The 12,532-nt window shown below is 31.6% G+C and overlaps 1 protein-coding gene across 2 annotated transcripts in view; it reads left to right on the top strand.

Annotated features, from left to right (window-relative positions):
- Positions 1-12,532, top strand: part of LOC106470314 (small glutamine-rich tetratricopeptide repeat-containing protein beta-like) — a 29,576-nt gene that overhangs the window by 15,604 nt on the left and 1,440 nt on the right. Inside the window, exons 7-11 of one of the 2 annotated variants that reach the window (XM_013930861.2) lie at positions 1,636-1,780; positions 6,973-7,062; positions 8,451-8,488; positions 11,117-11,182; positions 12,257-12,360. In XM_013930861.2, the coding sequence (XP_013786315.1) occupies positions 1,636-1,780; positions 6,973-7,062; positions 8,451-8,488; positions 11,117-11,182; positions 12,257-12,360 (443 nt within the window). The remainder of the gene's footprint in view (positions 1-1,635; positions 1,781-6,972; positions 7,063-8,450; positions 8,489-11,116; positions 11,183-12,256; positions 12,361-12,532) is intronic. The other variant, XM_013930862.2, reaches the window with a different exon arrangement.

Here is a 12,532-nt window from a genome sequence, read left to right on the forward strand (position 1 = left end):
CACAATATCTGAAAACTATGATTTCACTTTTTGAAAAATGAAATGGTCTTTACTTTTACTCCAGATCAACAATCAGATATCTTTTCTTGAATTATGAATAATATGAATGGATTGAAATATTTAGTTAAATTATCTCAAAATAAACCTTCATTTCGGTGCAAGATTGAAATTAGCTTAAATTCTTCATTACCTCTGAATAGTGGGTAACCCAATGGGTCACGGGTTGTCTAATAATGTCTATCTTTGCCTAAGGGGCAAAATAAAAAGTTAGTATTCATGGTGGCTTCAAATTACAGAACTTGGGAGTTGTTGTAAACAGAAAATTATCTGCCAAAGGAATTACTTATGTAAGATAAATAAACATATGAGGAACTCATCAAATTAGTTTATTATAAGTTACAGAACTCTGTAGTTCTTGTAAACAGAAAATTATCTGCCAAAGGAATTACTTATATAAGATAAGTAAACATAGAAGGAACTCATCAAATTAGTTTATTATAAGTTACAGAACTCTGGAGTTCTTGTAAACAGAAAATTATCTGCCAAAGCAGTTACTTATGTAAGATAAATAAACATAGAAGGAACTCGTCAAGTTAGTGTATTACCGTACTGGTAATACAAACAAGTAATAGAAAACCATTAATAAATTAAAAGACAAAATCCCACGTGCCTTTAGGTACAGTAAAAAATTTATATAACTTTACAATGTAGTGTAACTATTCAAGAGAAGGAAATTTACAGAGAATAGATTGTGAGAAAGAAAATTTTCTGTTTTCAGAAACTATATTTACCATTTTCTTAGCTTTAGAAAGTAGAAAATTGTGAAACAAAACATGCAGATAGTTTACTTTTACAGTTCTTGATGTCACCAACTTAAAAACTTCACTATTTTCAAACTATTTGAGTTAAAAATAAGCCTCAAGTGGGTGTAAATTTTATAGATTTGCACTTTACTTTCATCCACTGACATGTATTTATACTGCTGGAAATTTAACAATTATAATTACAATAAGGGACAAAAATTGAAAATTGTGGCTAGTAGAGTAGTTTTGATTTAATTTATTCAAAAAAATGTTATTAAAACTCGTGTCAAAAAAATTGAAATCTCAACATTTGAGTTATGATTTTATTTTGAAGGCAGTTTGAGTGGATAGACTAAATGTATTTTCTCACATCATAACATTTTGCTCCTGTTAAATTTCCAAACTCATGACTGGAAAAAGGTTAAATACATACTTGTGTTAAAAAGAATGTAGCACATTTTTCATTTCAACTAGTTTATTAGCCAAAGAATTGCTTGTCTTAAAAAGGGACTTTCCAAGCATTTATTTTGTTACAGATCATAATAACATATGTTCGTTGAGTTCAAAATCATTGGATTAGCAATAGATGTAACTATGTGTAATTATTTTAACTGGTAACAAAATGCTGTGCTGTGCAAACAAACATTAAAAGAAATTTAATTTATATAAAGTGCATAGTAAGTTATTTTCAGTATATGATAAAATATTTATTTTCTTTCCTACATATGAAAACCTTCAAATCTAATGTTTTTCTCTAATGAATGTAATGCATGATAATACACAATGTGTGTGTAATCATAACAGTTAAAAACGAATTTTCTTTTGTGTCCAGGTTAGCATTCGCTAGTTTAGATCAACATGCTCGTGCTCGGGACTGTTACAAAAAGGCAGTAGACCTTGATCCTCATAATGAGAGCTATATTACCAACCTTCGGGTAGCAGAAGAGAGGCTGAAGGAAAATCCTCAAGGATCAGCAGTAGGTTTTACATGTGTAACTTGTATATCTCCATTTATCCAGGATCCATTTAAGCTTGGTGATTTTTTGATTCAAGAAGTTTTAATCAGGAGTTATCAGCCTTTAAATTTCAGGACCTTTTGCAAAGATTGAACATTTAACCTCCCCCAGTTTGAAACAAGTATTGACTTATACTGATAACTTGTAATTCACTGTGGCCTTTGATACTTATCAAAGTCTTGTAAGAATAAAGGAGGACAAAGATATCTTGACATGGTGGAGTTCCAACAAGAACATCTTTTTATCATTTGTTGAACATGTCTGTACATACCTGAGCCCACTTTGGTACATTCAGTTGAAATTGATTTCCCTTATAGCAATGGATTAGGTCCACAGAGTAACAGAAGTTTCCACAAGATATTTGTTACAAAGTAATTCTGAATTCTCTGACTTTGACTGAATTTGAGAAACTAAGAGGCTAGGCCCAATGTAAATCAAGCACAGTCAAAACAATCTTTATCTACACTTGGAAACAATAAAAGTTTAATAAGTACATAGGACAAAGAACAGCACCTTTACTTGATGGTTATTGCTCTAAACCCTCTTAAAAACCTATAAAGATGTTTAATAAGAATTAGTTAATGTTACAGGGTAAACTTTAGGAGGGTATTACTGTCTACAGAAAGAAGATAAATTTCATGTATCAAACTGAGGGCTTGAGCTTGAAAGCAAGCTGTCTAAGAGATTATAGTGTTATATATATATATATATATATATCTAATTTCTATAATGTTATGTTCTCAGGACATGAGTGCCACCCATGTCACTATTGGTCAATCACATTGAAACATTGTGGCATCACCTAACCAAACCATTGAAGGATACTGCTATCTACAGCATTACAGCCATCAACATGCAGCATTACAGCCATCAACATGCAGCATTACAGCCATCAACATGCAGCACTACAGCCACCAACATGCAGCACTACAGCCATCGACATGTAGTATTAATCATCAACATGCAGCATTACAGCCACCAAAATGCAGCATTACAGCCACCGACATGCAGCATTACAGTCATCGACATGCAGCATTACATTCATCGACATGCAGCATTGCAATCATCAGCATGCAGCATTAGTCATCAACATGTAGTATTACAGCCACCGACATGTAGTATTACAGCCATCGACATGTAGTATTAATCATCAACATGCAGCATTACAGCCATCAACATGTAGCATTACAGTCATCAACATGTAGTATTAAAGTCATCGACATGTAGTATTACAGTCATCGACATGTAGTATTACAGTCATCGACATGCAGTATTACAGTCATCGACATGCAGCATTACAGTCATCGACATGCAGCATTACAGTCATCGACATGCAGCATTGCAATCATCAGCATGCAGCATTACAGCCATCGACATGCAGCATTACAGCCATCGACATGCAGCATTACAGCCATCGACATGCAGCATTACAGCCATCAACATGTAGTATTAATCATCAACATGCAGCATTACAGTCATCAACATGCAGCATTAGTGATTCACATATGGCATTACAGCCATCGACATGGAGCATTACAGCCATCAACATGCAGCAATACAGTCATCAACATATAGTATGTTATCAGCATGCAGCATTACAGCCATCAACATGTAGTAATACAGCCATCAACATGCAGCTTTACAGCCATCGACATGCAGCATTAGTCATCGACATGCAGCATTAGTCATCGACATGCAGCATTAGTCATCGACATGCAGCATTACAGTCATCGACATGCAGCATTACAGTCATCGACATGCAGCATTACAGTCATCGACATGCAGCATTAGTCATCAACATGCAGCATAACAGTCATCAACGTGTAGTATTACAGCCATCGACATGTAGTATTACAGCCATCGACATGTAGTATTAATCATCAACATGCAGCATTACAGCCATCAACATGCAGCATTAGCGATTGACATGCAGCATTACAGTCATAGACATGCAGCATTAGTGATTGACATGCAGCATTAGTTATCAACATGCAGCATTACAGTCATCAGCATTACAGTCATCAACATGTAGTATTAGTCATCGACATGCAGCATTACAGCCATAGACATGCGGCATTAGTGATCGACATGCAGCATTAGTCATCAACATGCAGCATTACAGTCATTGGCATGCAGCATTACAGTCATCGGCATGAAGCATTACAGTCATCGGCATGAAGCATTACAGTCATCGGCATGCAGCATTACAGTCATCATCATGCAGCGTTACAGCCATCATCATTCAGCATTACAGTCATCTACATGCAACATTACAGTCATCAACATGCAGCATTACAGTCATCAACATGCAGCATTACAGCCATCAACATGCAGCATTACAGCCATCAACATGCAGCATTACAGCCATCAACAATGCAGCATTACAGCCATCAACATGCAGCATTACAGCCATCAACATGCAGCATTACAGCCATCGACATGCAGCATTACAGCCATCGACATGCAGCATTGCAGCCATCAACATGCAGCATTACAGCCATCAACATGCAGCATTACAGCCATCAACATGCAACATTACAGCCACCAACATGCAGCATTAGTCAACCACATGCAGCATTACAGTGAGGTAATTACATTTTCAAATTTAGCTGTTACTTTCTTTGCTTGTATTGTGTGTCGTAATTATGCTTTCAGATTTAAATATTACTTTCTTTGCTTGTATTTTGTATAGTAATTATATAATCTTTTCAGATTTAGCTGTTACTTTCTTTGCTTGTATTTTGTATAGTAATTATATAATGTTTTCAGATTTAGCTGTTACTTTCTTTGCTTGTATTTTGTGTAGTAATTATATAATGTTTTCAGATTTAGCTGTTACTTTCTTTGCTTGTAGTTTGTGTAGTAATTATATAATGTTTTCAGATTTAGCTATTAATTTCTTTTGCTTGTATTTTGTGTAGTAATTATATAATGTTTTCAGATTTAGCTATTACTTTCTTTTCTTGTATTTTGTGTAGTAATTATATAATGTTTTCTGATTTAACTGCTACTTTCTTTTCTTATAGTTTGTGTAGTAATTATATAATGTTTTCAGATTTAGCTATTAATTTCTTTTGCTTGTATTTTGTGTAGTAATTATATAATGTTTTCAGATTTAGCTATTACTTTTTTGCTATTATTTGATTTTATACACTTGATTGAAATGGAAGCCTAACAGCCATGACGTGAAAAGAAATACCTGAATCTTTTTATATGGTACCTTAAAAATAGGTTAAAAAGATTGTTAATTTGCCACATCTGCTCATACCAAAATGGTTCAAGGCTTAAGAGCAACAATTATAAAATACTTAGGATGAGGAAAACAAATTTAGAAAATATAGGTTATTGATGAAAATGGAAACATTCTATGAAAGTTATTTATATTTTAGTTATTAGAACTTAGTATTTTTTTCCTTCTGTGCTTGTGCTTTTAGGCATAACAGAGTGACATACTTGTGTTTGACTATAAAATTACTAATGGTGTACATATTGGTCTTTGCCAGATTTTCTAATCACATTTTTTTAAACTATTTGTGAACCAACTTATTTATGGATCCATGACTTTGTTGATTATAAGGTCCCTAATAATACGAGTCACACAAAATATTTATAAACAAGAATACTGTCAATATTGTAATTAATTCCACCAATTACTTTTACTGTTTTCTGTTTATTGTCAGTTCCTTTTAATGATTGTTGTAACTGGGAAAAACATAAAATTACTCAATATGATGCAATATGTGTGGACCTTTACTTGTAGTGAATGGTAATAAAAGTAAGTAATATGAATGTCTAGTATTCCATGTATCCAGGACAGTTGTGTGAATGTTATAGAAAGAGTATGTTTTAAAAAATACATTATTCTTAAATGTGTGAATCGTTGTTATATAACAATAAAAACATGATATGTAGGACATCCCTATTGTCTTAATTTGACTTGTTTATTTTCTTTGGATTAATTTCTGTCAGTAACATGCAGCAAATTGATACTAAGGTTTCTTAAATTACTAGTTTTATGTATTGTTGAATGTGAGATTTTATAATAAATAACTTTGATACTCATCATTCTATTGCACACTTTGTGATCACAAGACTAATAGCCCTATTATTCCCTCAAACAATGACTCAGAATGGAGCCAAAAACACTGTTTCAAAACCCAGTAAAATGGCTGAAGAAATCAATAACAAAAATAACCCACATATTTAGGGCTGTTATTATTATTTTTTATATTTGTTCTTTGAAATTATTTAATTTATTGCATTCTCACTAATGGACAGTAAATTAGCAATTCATGTCTTAAAACAAAAGTTTCATTTTAATATAATTATTTTTTTGTGTGAGTATAGAAACTACTGTATTCTTTTGGTAGTTCTTACAAGGTTTTTCTTTCTGGTAGCTACGTTTGACAACAGTTTGTTTAAGATAAAGGTATGAAAGTGTAAGAATTGTGCAGTGGGGACAAATAAAAGTATAAATGTTTATATAGATATTTTGGACCAAATATTGTCCATTGATTAGCATGGTAGATTGTGGATCTGAGGTTGTGTAGTTTATGCCCCATTACTGCAGAAAAAAAATAATTCTTGGTGCAATGGGGCCATAGGTGCATTATAAGAGTAGGAGTCAAATTCTACTATTTGGTCTGACAATAATAGCCCATGAATTGGCAGTAGATGGAATTGATTAGCTGTAATCCTTCTAGTCTGTCACTTCAAAATTAGGGCTGAATGAAAACCCTATAACCCGAGCACTTTCGAAAGGCCATAGGTGCATTATAAGAATAGGAGTCAAATTCTTCTATTTGGTCTGACAATAATAGCCCATGAATTGGCAGTAGATGGAATTGATTAGCTGTAATCCTTCTAGTCTGTCACTTCAAAATTAGGGATGAATGAAAACCCTATAGGTGGACCTTTCGAAAGTGCTCGGGTTATAGGGTTTTTATTCATTTCTATCAAGGTTTCTTGAAGCTACGTGTTTTTCTAACTTCAAAATTATGGATAGCTAGTGCAAATAGCCCTCGATTAGCTTTGCACAAAGTTCAATAAACAAACAACCAAGTTTACACGTTTATTAGGTAATGTCAGCATGTATTTACTTTATTTTATTTTCTTGAGTAATGGCTTGAATTTTTCGTTTTTGTTTCTTGTAGGGTGCCCAGACTGGAGAAGCTAGTGGAAATGTACCAAATACATCCCTAAATTTCTCTAGCTTACTGACTAACCCAACATTGATGAACATGGTAACAAAAGTTTTTACAAGCTTTATTTCAGAAAATATTTATTGTTTTATGTTTATTTTCTACTTGTATAATTATCTATATGCATCATGTAAAAAGATGTTCAAATACTGACACGTTTTATGACTTTTATACTTTCTATAAAGGAATTATAATTTAATCTATATGACTGTATTTCAAAAGTGATGTAAATATAGAAAAGTTAAAAAAAGAAATTTCAAAAAGAGAAGTAAATGTAGGGATGGCTATTTCTTAGGATGGCATTTGCATCATTCCTACATAATAGCACAGGCACACAGTATAGTAGAATATCAACAGACAAAAATAGGATAAATTAAACTCATTTGTGATTGAATAGTTAAATATATTGCTATATGTTAATTCTTTCCTGTGCCGTGTTTCAATAGATACAGACAAGTTCTAAATACAATGAGGCTCCAACTGTAATATTTATTGTTTATCATTAGATGGTACTTAAGCTTTTTAAAGGAACACCAAATTTCTGTAAAAAAGCTAACTTAAAGGGGTAATGATAATATTGTTTATTCTAGAATTATGATTTTTTTAAATTACTACTAGTTATTAATAACACTTATAAACGCAGATACTCCATTTTAAACTGTCACCTTAGTGAAATTGGTTGACATCATTGTTTTGGTTTTTAAGTTATAATGTAATAAAAAAATAAGCAGAAGAACAAGAAATTCAAACTTTTTTTGCTATGATACTTAAAGACATTCCCCAAACTTGTGACTCAGTCATTACGAAGATATTGTTATAAAAGGAAACACTGCATGGTATTGTAAAGTTCAGGTAACCTATTGAGGAGATATTTAAAATACCATTTTGATGAACAATCCGAGCCATCCTTATATAGACAATATACTGCCTGATAATACAAAATGAACCTGTTATGTGATTAGACAGTTTGTACACTGGTTACAGAGTGACCACATAGCTTCATCTTGCACCACATTATATGATCTTAGAATAGGTAGTAGTTCCATACATTACCAGACTGAATTGTTTGGTTTAGGAAACAACCAGCTTATCGTAGTCCTTATTGATTTTAATAGCCACAACGATAAATTTTTTATGGGTCTTCAGTATTATTATTTGTTAGTCGCTGCTCATATCTGTTGTTACCGTGCTGTTATGTATAATCTGTCAGTTATAGTCACACAAGTTAGTTGGTTTTACCTGTCATACAAAAATATGACTGTGCAAGTGTGGTGAAAACATAAGTGCGGGCCTCTCTGTCATCTTAAGTGAATTATAAAGTGAGAGTGCTAAATTGAAATCTTAAACTAATACCTCCAATGAAGATGTATATAGGTTTATCACTGTTGCATTTTTAAGTTCATACTTATATCCCATTTAATTATTTCCAGGCCACACAACTCATGCAAGATTCCAACATGCAGAACATGTAAGCAGGTTTTTTTCATTATTTAAAGAGTGAAATCTTGCTCATTAGTTGTGTTATGAAGTAATTTGATTACTTATAAAGATTTTAAAAAATTCTGTTTATAAACATTTACTGGAGTTTTCCTTGCTTATTGTATAATGATAAATTCATAGCCTTAAAAGAATTCTGTGAACTGAGTCCGATGGTCTAAATTGACACTTTTTGGTGGAAAGCTTACAGCTTTAATAAAAACATTTTAAACAACTCCTTAAACAAATGTAACTTGTTTGATATTTCCTTGAAATGAGTTGATTAAAAAATGTATATTTCCGTTTATTACAGTTTATACCTTATCTAACATATGTTAAAAGCTTCACAGAAAAATACCATTTATTCTAAAATGTGGGAAATTTTAATATTTTGTAATCAGCTCTTCTTGGATCAAAAAAATGTTTCATTTTGCATATACAAGATGGTACAAAAGAGATTGTACAGTTATTTCATTTGGAACATAATTTAATTTTAACATCTTGCTGTGAAGTGATCAATAATTAACACTTTCTGTGTATGTTACAATGCTTTAGTTGCATTCAAAATTTAATTAAAGTACTTTTTTATCACAATATATGAATACACTTATCATCAAACATAGCTAATAATCCAAATGTTATTTCATATAAGTTTTTAGTTCTTAATTTTATAAGTCAATATTTTTAAAAAATCCTCAATTTCCCCTAGTATAAGAATTGTGACATTTGCTCGCTAGGTATCCTCCCTTTTCTAATTTATTTACTACCCCTCAAAGAAGTATGAAATTTACAATAAATTACTCATTGTAATGTTGTCATCACTCAGCAAAGCATAATTTTTATAGCCTTCAATCTTATTTGGTTGGTCCGCCAGGTGGTTAGGACACTCAACTCGCAAACAGAGGGTCACGGGTTAGAATCGAGGTCCTACCAAACATGCTCATCCTTTCAGCCGTGGGGGCATTATAATGTGACAGTCAATCCCACTATTCGTTAGTAAAAGAGTAGCCCAAGGGTTGACGGTGGGTTGTGATGACTAGCTACCTTCCCTCTAGTCTTACACTGCTAAATTAGGGACAGCTAGTGCAGACAGCCCTCTTGTAGCTTTGCGAAAAATTCAAAGCAAACTAAACAAACTCATTTGGTTACAGAGCCATAAACAAGAAAATCACATCCTCTCTTTCATAAATTGCAAATAGTTCTCTCTGACATTTAATACTATATCACTTATAACCAATAGAAAGCCAAAGTTTTCATCTATAGAATGACATGTTTTCTACAGAAAATTGTATTTCGCTTTTAGTTCAAACTTTATTCCCATAGAAAACACAACGTCATGCTTAGCTAAATTTTTAATGGCTCTTGTAGTATTGTTAGAAAGCCAGAAAAATTGTGATAGTTATTGGAGATTAAATGGAATTACTTTGTATTCTTTGGTACATTATTTCATTAAATAAAGAATTTAGTGCTGTTGTACCATCAGTATAAAAAGAATATTAGGGTTAAGTGTCATCGGCAGTCAATAGGAAAAAAGAGAAGTCCAAGGTAAGTACTTTATTTCTTGTTTTTCATATGTATTCTTTATTTATTTATTATTATAAAAGTAACTAAAATGTAAAAATTAGGAACTTTTAAATTAGACAAAGAATAATAATAAATATTTTCACGAGGTATGCACGTGAGCAACTCATGAGTAGCCCATGTGTTATGTAATTTAATAAGGTAATGTGAGTTACATGTTCACCACATGGTTCAAAGGGCAACAATAAAACTTAAGTATAAACAAATGTAGTTTCATGTTACAATTTGAAGTCATTCTAGAAAGGAAAAAAAAGGTAATTTAGATTTTTTTGTTTTTTTATGGTGGTTATGAGGTCGGTCAAATTGACCAACCTTGTATAGAGTTAGAGTAGAGAAATTAACAAATATAATAAAGTTTTAGTGAAAATAAAACATTTGACTTTTATTTAGGAGGTTTTAAGAGATTATACAGATGAAGTTTGAGATTTTTTAGATGAAGAATTTTTAATCTTAGCATTTTGCACTCGGGGCAGTCAACACTTTGACTCCATATATTCGTGGATAAATTTTAAGTGAAAATACTTTATCAAAAATTCTGATTTTTTTTTTGTCTACAAATGACTTAATGATTACTGAAAGCTTGCAAAATTTCATGAAGATACACAAAACATGTTAGAAGTTATAGTATAGAAACTGTAAAGGCCAATTTGGGTTCATGAACTCGGCTGAGCCCATAGCGAGAAAGTTGAATTGGTTTGAGTTTTTCTTTTAATACTTTGTTTAGTGTCAACGTTACCTACTGTATTAGCTGCTATTGCCCCACCCTGTCTCTTTGGCCAACACACTTCAGAAATTGTGGTTATATTGGTTATTCAGAAGTAAATGTAATTTAATTATTTAAATTACAAATTTTTACACACATAATAAAATCAGTCGCAGGTTATGATACTCAAAACTCTCAAGCATCAAGATGGCATTACTTACACTTCACACACGAATTTTTTAATAACATTTATTTTCTATTAAAATTAGTTACATTTAGAATTTTTTTTTGTAAATGTCCATTTTTTTTATTGGTTATTTTGTTTCTGATTTTAAGGATGAGTAATTTGATGCAAGGATCACTGAGTCAGGGTGGAGGTGGAATGGAGGCGCTATTACAAGCGTAAGAGATAAAATTAATAATTTTTTTATAAATATTCTTAAAACAAAAAAAAAATATTTGTTCATTTTCTGTTATAGGTAACATTAAAATTTGTGTAACTTACTGCAACTTTGAAGTCTGGAGTGATGCAATATTATTTAGTTTTTCTGTATATCAAATATACATTTTTATAGTCATTTACAGGAGAATTGGGAAAACTTTAAAATCCACAAGGTTATTTGAGGATTTACATAATTTTAATATATTGCTTAGCATATGTCCACCATAATTTACAGTAGGAAGGTGTAACTACGATTAGTTTCCTAAACTTCAAAAATGCACAAATCAAATTGTCCAGGACAAAAAAAACAAATGTTGAAATTAATTTTAGATTTTCATCTTGCTGATTGTGTCAGAAAAATGAAATGTTTTATTTTAACAAACTAAATATATAAACGTTTAGATGAGTATTTAATGTTACTTCTTCTTAACCATTTGTGAGATCAGTTTTGAAGTATTGCATTGACTGAGGGTTTATAATGGTAAAAATTGGGTTTTTGTACCTATGGTGGGCATAGAACAGATATCCCATTGTGTAGCCTTGTGCTTAATAACAAAGCAAATTTAAAGAATTATAGAAAGTACTTTTATTAACTTTATCATCTCAAACAGATGTGTTATATTTGAAGAAGTTAATTGGTTTCTGCAGTTTGCTTTATTTTTTTTATCAATAATATTAGTTATTGCTTGCTGGTAAATCCTCGTAGATTATAAAGGTAACAAACCAAAGTTGTTGTATTATAATATCTGTACTTTGTTGTTCTGTTTACCACTTTTTATTTTATTATAAAAGTAACAAACCAAGGTTCTTGTATTATAATATCTGTACTTTATTGTTCTGTTTACCACTTTTTTATTTTATTATAAAAGTAACAAACCAAGGTTCTTGTATTATAAGATCTGTACTTTGTTCTGTTTACCACTTTTTATTTTCCCCTTTAGAGCTTTTATTTTTTGTAATTAACATATTAGACTAAGCCTAAATAAATGTTTCATGACTTTAATATTATGTATTGATTCAATGCTTTTCATTAGTGGACAGCAATTAGCAGCTCAAATGCAAGCATCAAATCCTGAACTTGTTGAACAGTTACGGAGACAGATGGGAAATCAAAATCCTCAAAGTCAGGATAGACCAGGTTAGTTATGTATAGGATAGACCAGGTTGGTTATGTATAGGGTAGACCGGGTTGGTTATGTATAGGGTAGACCGAGTTGGTTATGTATAGGATAGACCGGGTTGGTTATATATTTGTGAAGGTAATACGAGTAAAATTACACTTCAAAAAAAAGGTTGTATTTTTGTTCAAC

This window comes from Limulus polyphemus, unplaced genomic scaffold, assembly GCF_000517525.1.
Source record: "Limulus polyphemus unplaced genomic scaffold, Limulus_polyphemus-2.1.2 Scaffold3937, whole genome shotgun sequence".
Lineage (NCBI taxonomy): Eukaryota > Metazoa > Arthropoda > Merostomata > Xiphosura > Limulidae > Limulus > Limulus polyphemus.